The sequence below is a fragment of the Bidens hawaiensis genome, unplaced genomic scaffold (assembly GCF_021521415.1).
Source record: "Bidens hawaiensis isolate Kalapana, Puna unplaced genomic scaffold, B.hawaiensis_p1.1 tig00007743_1, whole genome shotgun sequence".
NCBI classification, from domain to species: domain Eukaryota; kingdom Viridiplantae; phylum Streptophyta; class Magnoliopsida; order Asterales; family Asteraceae; genus Bidens; species Bidens hawaiensis.
The window spans coordinates 893,109-901,931 of record NW_027491538.1 but is presented as its reverse complement, the minus strand read 5'-3'; the positions used below and the strand labels follow the sequence as shown (position 1 = coordinate 901,931).

The 8,823-nt window shown below is 34.4% G+C and overlaps 1 protein-coding gene across 1 annotated transcript; it reads right to left on the bottom strand.

The window, feature by feature from the left end:
- Positions 1-4,751: 4,751 nt before the first annotated feature.
- LOC143635950 (protein DOG1-like 4) lies at positions 4,752-5,733 on the bottom strand. Its single transcript, XM_077103656.1, has one exon. It carries the CDS (start codon positions 5,544-5,546, stop codon positions 4,752-4,754), a length of 795 nt encoding a protein of 264 aa, XP_076959771.1. The 5' UTR covers positions 5,547-5,733.
- Between the last annotated feature and the right edge of the window lie 3,090 nt (positions 5,734-8,823).

The following is an 8,823-nucleotide window of genomic DNA, read 5'->3' as shown; positions in this document are numbered from 1 at the left end:
TTAAACCGAAGCATAGACCCTCAACTCATAACCATGGAACTTGTAAATAAACCAAAATGAGCAGAAGTTAAGCATGGTTAGTATGTATAAACAAGTTATATAAGTATATATATATATATGATTGATTTATTTTAAGAACCATTTTGAGTTTTAAGAACTCGAAAGAACTCAACGTAACAATTTTTTTTTCGAATTTTTTTTACACATGTGTAATACGTAAGTGTAAATGATGTACAAAAAATTACGGTATTTTTTTACACACCGAATCGACTCTTTACACATGTGTAACTAACGTTTAAACTTGTGTAATTACCAAAAATACTTATTCTCTCTCCTGCTTCATTTTTTAATTAAATTTAATCTCAGCCACATATTTCAAATCATTTAATTAAATGTGTGGTTCAAAATTGAGTTCTTAAAGTTTTTAAAACTCACCATGGTTTTCAAAATAACCCTCCCCTATATATATATATATATATATATATATATATATATATATATATATATATATATCAATAACACGAAGTTCTCCATGAAGCCTTGCCTTACAAGTTCCGAAACTTAACCAACCGGGGTCGGATAAGTAACTACCAAAGGTAACCAGGGGTGTATAATATATATATGTTGTGCCATAAGCTTCAAGTATTAATAAGAGTTAGCAAGTTAATTAAAATGAAAGACTATGGTTAGTTTGACTTGGGAAGTCAAACTACCAAGAATATAAAGAACAACCTTTGAATCTTAAGAATTGAGAGAGAATTTGGAGTATGAGCAAGTGTAAAATGAAGAAGATGGGTGTGTATATATATGGTAAGGGTCAAAGCTTCTTTGCAATGTTCTCTTTTATGTTTACATGCAAATAGGTTGGTTAAACAAATAAGCAAAATACGAAACAACAAGAAAAACACGAAAATATGTGCAGACCTGAGGCCGCCACGCACGACCTCACTCTTGCCCTTGGCCGCGCGGCGTGTCCAGGGGAGCTGGTCCAGCTCGTCTAGTGTGGTTCGTTATGCATCCGGAAGTTCGTTAATTTGCTCGTTTTAAAGCCGTTTTCGAATCCGTAAAAGGGATTTTTGAAATTGAACCAAGGAGGATGATTTGGTAACAGAAAAATCCAATATTTTATATATCATGAGTTTCGGTTTACAAAACGGGTCGGTTTACAACATAATACAATACAAATACGAATAAAATCGAGACCCGAATTTGACAAATGTCACATGGGTCTGGTTCTGGGTTTGGGGTTAGGGTTAAAGATATAATATAATTATTATACATATTTGCACAATGGCCCTTAGAGTTCTAGTGTGGATACAATAAAGGTTAAAATTTAAGTTTAGGGTTAGTTTTGAATATAATTCGAAGATATTATGGAAAATTAAATAAGTATAATAAACAAAATACTAATACTCGATAACCGCGTTGTTTTATTGATTAAATTTCCCGGTCATAGAAATGGGTCGGGTAACGGCTAACAAAACAATAAACGAAAAATTCGGATTATTACAATTTTGTACTTATTCTCAAAGTGTTCTAGGGTTACATCCATTTCAACTTTATAAATTTCATATGCTTGTACATAAATATTTTGGTCACTTTGCCCGTTACGTCGGTTGTTATAAAGTTGAATGTGTATGCCTTTAAACTTCCAACATTTAGATGTATGTCCTTCTAACGAAATTGCTTCTTTTTGCGTTTTCTTTTAGGGATGGTTTTCGGTTATGAGTGAGGAACGGGTTCGGTAGGTTTCCGAAACGAATTTGGGTGTTACTTGGGTTTGATATTGGTTCAAATTGTGGAACTCTTCGGGTTAAAGATTAAATGGGTGCGATAAATGATGTTTCAGCTGAAAATAGTCATTGAATAGGTTGTTCGAGTTTTCAACTCTAATACAGTTTTTATATTATCATCAATTACAAACGTTTTAGATATTGAATTTTAACATAATAATGATGAATAATTAGCACGCGTAAAGACCCATTCATTGGTTGGAAGAACATGGCTGAGGGACTCTTCACTTTGAAGCAGCTCTAAAAAGAGAGAGTATGAGAATTTTGTAAATAATATAATATCATAATAATAATGAATAATTATTATAACTTTATAGATATCATTATCATAATGACATTAATGAATAATTTACTATAATTTTTGTAAGTATCATAATATCATAATAATTTTGAACAAAATATCCATACCTTGATAGGAGTTCATCTCAAGCTAATGAATTATCGAGCATTGAAATTCAGCAACAGAGTTATTTATGTGTACGTTCCTATAATATAACCATGGCAATCATCAACTTAAATAGAAATAGAAATATAGAACGACACATTGTTAATTGCTTTGCATACCCAAATGATCCAATAAAAGATAAGATATATAATTACTAGGGGTAAAGTTATCGTACAATAATTGTTTAACGTACAATAAGTACGTGAGTCACGCATAAAATCATTTCACTCAACGCTCAAACCAAAAACTAAAAACGCTCAGTGTTAAAATCAAATACGCTCAAAAAAGCGAAAAGGAATCCATAATACGCTTAAAAACGATTTTCGTGAAGCAAAGTAAAAAAATTGATCGATTAACGATCCAAAACTGTTGATTTCGGTGAACCAATGATTATGTGGATATGTATTGACGATTTCGAGATCTTGTGATGTGATTTCGTGGATCGATTTCATGAATATAAGTATTCTTGTACCTAATGTACGTTAATCTACAATTGGTATCGGAGTTTTTGCTCGAAATTGTGTTGTTTAAGGTTGATAAACGAGTTGTTTACGGTGTTTTAACGAGATTTCGTGTCAAAAAACCCTCACAAAACTCATCATCACCGAAATATCACCCTGTCGGTTCATACCCATCACGTCCAGCCGTCACAAACCTTATAAATTTTGATTTTGGAAAGTTTCAACCGTCTAGGATGTTACAGAAAACTCAGAAAAACGAACAAGAACGATCAAATTGAGAGACTATTATTATTTGTGATCAAAAGATTAACAAGTGTTTACAATGAATTACGAAATCAAGAAGTAAAACAGAAAACCCCAACTCTTAACTAATATAGTGAAACCCTAATCTGTTAAAACGAGTTGTTAACCAGAGTTAACAAATAAACTTTAATTCTGGCAGCTTTAGTCCTTCATCTTCTGACCATGGTTTAAAATCAGCTTTAAACCTTGTCACAGTTATAAACCATTTTGCAGTATTTACTATTTAGCCCCTGCACTAATATTAACAGATTTAACATCATTTTATAACATAGGAGAAGTAATTGCCATTAAGGTTTCTCAGAACCAGTGAAGTTATCTCAGGCGAAGTTACAAATTAGGCGAACTTGTAACCCAAGCGAAGTTGACTAGGCGAAGTTATACTTCGATAAACTTAGGCAGCCGAACTTAATCCCGATTAACTTAAACTTGAGCGAACGTGCTAAGTTTGCTTCATCTGACACTCAAGACTACTTATCAATTATTTTATTTGTTGCTCACACGTCTATTCACGGGACTTTGTAGGCGCACATATAAAGAATCTAAAATTCCAAATTGGAGCCATTGCTGTTGAAGTATACGCAAATGAACCTTAAGGGTGCGTTCCCGGGTCTCATTAAAGAGAGGAAATGAAAAGAATTGAAAGGAAACAAAAGTGCTGGTGTGTTCTCAAGTTTTTTTTTGAAAAAAAAAAAAGAAAAATTATTTTGTGTTTCAAAGATTAACACTGTGTTCCCAGTTTAATTTAAAGAAGGAAAGGAATGAAAAACGAGGGATGAAAAAAATATATTGTGTTCCCGAGTTTTATTTAAGAAAGGAAAATATTAAAAAGGGTGTTTCCGAGTTTCATTAAAAGAAAGAAAAGTAGAGGAATGAAGAGAAAATGATGAGTAAAATAAAATAATTTGTATCTTTTCAAATGGAAAAGATTTGAATGGAAAATAAAATGATAAAAAAGAGGAGATACCCAAAGAAAAGATAAAAAATGAAAAAAAATTTTCCTTGGCTTTCTTTTCATAAATAAACTCGAGAATATAAAGTAAAAGAAATAAATGAAAGAAAAATAAGAGAAATAAAGAAGAAAATAATGGAATTTCATTCTTTTCAAAATAATAATATTGAAAAGGAAATGGAAAAGAATAGATTTCACCTAAGACACAAACTTCATTTACCTTTTTCCCCGTGAACACGTCTTTTCACCACAACAAATCCAATCATAATCTTTACATGGTGAGTTGGTCCAATTATACCCAAAGTCTGCCACACGATTCAGTAAACATTACATATTTGTTTTTCAGTCGATTCTTGACTTCCAAATATACCAACAATCAGCAAATCGATCCACAACTCAATCCACATGCTAGGGGACTTTCCCAGCGACGGGAATGGCGACGTATACCTGTGAGACATTGTGGTGGTGGTGGTGGCGGTGATGAGGCGTGATCAGAGAGGAGAGAGCGATAGAGAGATGTATACAAAATTTTTTCATATAAACTTTTTCTAGTTACTATTTCAATTTTTTCAGAGTTGTATGGCCTTGTTACAAACTTGTACATTATTTATCACAACCCAAACAAAAAAACATTTTATTTCATACCAAATCTTATTAATAACATCAAGTGTGACTTCATATCTTTTATTGGGCGTTACATCCTCGTTACTTGTAACATCTTTTTTATCATTTCCCCAATCGGACCCATACCCAATAATCTAAACCAATTCAAACTTTCACAACATGAGCTAATCAACTAGCTAGCTAGCTCCCGATTCAGCATCCCTCTTCAGCCCCCAATCATGCAACCGAAGCCGCAGCTCGGCCGCACCAATTAAGAAGTGCACGGCCTGAATCGGCGTCAAAATCTCTATCACCGCCTTCAATGTGGCCATCCTTAACTCATCCGCAAGATGCAAAACCTCTTCCAACCCATCCGTCTTCGGTTCCAAAGCCGAATCCACCCTCCCATCATGTTCGTTACTCTCGTCCCCTTCGTTCCTCATCATCTCGGATATAACATTGGAAAGCTCCACCATGGACTTGTCCGCAGTCGACTCTTGCACCGTGGCCATTTTCTCGCTTATATTCCTCTCTTCCCTAACTGTTTTCCTTTGTAACTCGTCAACCAGGTTAATCTGACTCAAACTCAATCCGCCTAGGTCGTCCGAGGTAAAAACCGGAATGATTAGGTTAGTTAAACTAGCCTCAAACTGTATACCTGACTTTGAATACAACAAGTGAATAACTGTTGTGGGTCTCCACCCAGCTATCCACAAAAACGCATCCTCTAGTGAGGTCAGCCACGTGGGTGAAAACATTGAAATGACGTCACCTTTGGCTGCTACTGATTTCATCTTGTAGTATTCTTCGTAGTGTGTTACAGATTTCGCAATCAGGAGGCGTAAGACCGAGTTTGAATGGTCGTTATTGGCGTCACAGTTGTGGTTGTTTGCGGCGGAGATGAGTTGTTGGAGGTTGGTGTTTAGTTCAACCAGCCAACCGTTGAAGAATCTGTGGAAGATTTGAGGTGGGGTGTTTTGAGGTTCTGTCATGACTCATGAGATATGTTGTTTAGTTGTTTATGTTTTAGGTTTATTAACTGTTGTCATATGTCGTATATGTAGAAGGTTTGTTCTGGGGGCGCTACCTGTTTTGGAGGTATTTACACAATACCTCCCTTCACTTATATTATGTTCTAATATCGTCGGTTGTTTTTTAAAGAGCGAAAGTATTATAAAACTAGCAAGATATTAGAACAGAGTTACAAAGATTACAAAGCACGTTAAGAATCTTATTGAGATGACCAAAAGCTAGGAAAGTGAAACCATACCATGAGATTACATATATAATACATTCATGCACTCTCCAATTTAGGATTAATTTGCCAAGTAAACATCATCTTAAAAAAGCTTTAATGTTTTATTACTTTTAATATTACTCTTGTTATTATTATTGTTATTATTATAGTTATTATTAGTATTGTTTGTTATAATTTAATTACCAAAAAGTAAGTTGTGACACATACTTACTATTCATTTGACAATGTCACTTTTATTTGTATACATAGCTAATATGGTAACCATCTTTTTCTTTTTTTCTATTCTTAAGAGGTTTACACTTAAATCTCATTTTGAGAAATTTATTATGATTGGTCGAAAAACAGCATAGGAGGCCACATGTCACTTTCGGCCCTATTGTAACTTTGTTCTCCGTTTTCATTTTAATGGTTTTCATGTATATATATTATAAGTTTATTTAACTTATGCTTTATGAGTTAACGCATGTGTATAGACGAACATTTTTATGTTTATTTTTAGTTTTGTTTAATGGCTATGTAGCAACGCGTGGGTCCTAAGTACTAGTTATTATTATTTTATATTAATACTACTGTGTTTAAACTTTATTTTATTTTATTTTATTTGAATAAAATAATCGAAAATTAATTTTGGAATGGTTGGATGAAAAGCTAATCCAGAAAAGAAATTTGTATGATGGATGGGATGGAAGGAAAGCAGGATGGGTAGAACCGTAGAATGTATTATTCGTAATCCTAGTTGTCATCGCTGGAATGTTATCTTTTGTCATCGCTGGAATGTTATCTTTTGTCGAATATGTGTTGGAACAAGTTGGATAATCACTAATTTCTAATGACTTGTTTGCTGATTCACCCTTTAGATGGCCCGTCACGAAAAATAGGTGCGTTCAGGCTGCTCGAAATTCTCAAGTCTTCACGTCTAAATTACGGTTTAGAAGGTCTCTCACAAACATTACATGGTCCGTCAAATCATGGACTTGAATAAATTGCCCAAATTGACCCAATCCCACAAACGGACCGTCAGAATTCTTCAAACGGTTCATCTAAATCAAAATTTGCATATTTTCGGTTTAGACATGGACTTTAACTTTGGTATAATTAGTGTTTGGCCTTTCTGTTTTCAAAGTTATCAAAATTGGAACAAAACTTTCAAGATCTTACATGTAGGCTTTGAGTACACTTAACAACTTACCTGGTTGGAAACGTGTGACTAATTACGTACATAATTCTAGTTGTTATTAAAGATTCTTTGTAAAACTTAAATTTTACAATTAGTACGGTTAATGATCGTACAACTTCATGTCAACATGTCAACTAAACTAGGGTCGCTACAATCGTTAGAAGCTCAAGGAAAACTTAACATATGCTCATGAGAGACGAGTAACATATGAAATTACTTCTCGAAACTGAAAGAAATAAAAAGAAAATTTGTTTTTCTACAATCTACATATTTTAACTAATGTTTGGTGAACCTTCGGGCTTGTATCCACCTTTGGTGGTGCAACTACTATGCGTAGTCAAACATGTGCCGTGAAACCAGTTTTATAGGCGGGCGGGTAAAAGCTTTTTCAAGACACTGCATGCGTCAAACATTTGACCTCAAGAAAACTCTAGGACTATGCGTAGTCAAAACTCTCCACATATAGGCGTTGTAAGACACGTGGCATCTCCGCCATCAATGGAGAGTTTTGCAAAAAGTGGTGTAGTGAGAAAAAATCCACAACTCTCCTACAATAATTACATATATTCCCCTCTTTCTCCCCTCACCACACATAAATTTATTAAAACTCGAGCCGAACTCGCGTTTTGTACACAACGCTTGTGCCAAAATGCCTAAGGAAAAGGGGGGGGGGGGGGGGTACCCAGCGTTTTGTGGCCAAAACGCCACAACTTGTGGTGACTACGGATAGTCTAAGGTGGCAGTTGGATTGTTAGGTTCATTTGATTTCGCCGATGGGGATAGTATATAGTATTGATAATATTCGTATCTATTTTAATATTTTGAGTAGCATTGTACTAAACATTTTTCCACAAACAAATGTTGAATTTTATTTTAGCCGAATTGAAAAGTGGATAAAATTTTCCTAGATGCAACGAATGAGAGTTGTTTGGTGGTTAGGTGTATGGGAATAATGGTTAGGTATAATAATATGATAATTGTTTAATGTTTTGTGAAATTAAGAAAGAAATAAACAAGTTAAATGTGTTTGATCATGTTATTTCGATGATAATGGTACTAAGGATAAACAATAAAACTACTATCTTTAGACAATTCGTGTAATTTAACATAATCATTTATGTTACTAGAGAACTAAAAATTACGTATTTACTCATACGTATGAAAGTTAAGATGAGACAACAAACACTAAAAGCGAGGGGATATGATCAAATTTTATTTGTAAAATGAGGCCACTTTAAATTCCAACATATGTCAATAAAAAGTAATAAAGTACCGAATGCAAAGGAACAACAGATAATAAGTTGTACCTCTAATTTATTTATGGATGGCAAAACTATGTACTTTAAATATAGCATTAATATTAGTGGTGTGATGGGCTAGACGTTACAAGTGGTATCAAAGCCAAGTTCGGACTGGTGGTGCTAGGTCCTGCGAGGACGCTGGACCCGTAAGGAGAGTAGATTGTGACATCCCATATCAGTTGGTGAGAAAAACGAAACGTTCTTTATAAGGAGGTGGATACCTCTCCATAATAAAGCGTTTTGAACACTTAATGGTAGTGGATGAGAGGAGAACTCCACAGTTAAGCGTGTTCAGGTGGGAGTAGTATCTGAATGGGTGATCTCTTGGGAAATATTCACCTGGGTAACCAAAAAAAAAATTCGTGAGCTATTCATAGACAAAATGGACAATATTGGTGATACGATAGGCCAGATTTTACAAAACACATGTTGGTGTCAAGACACGTTTTCACATTTTGGTTACCTTGCATGAAACAACTTTTAACACAGCTTGACCCACTGTGAAGACACTACCCAAGCCCACAAAAGGGGAA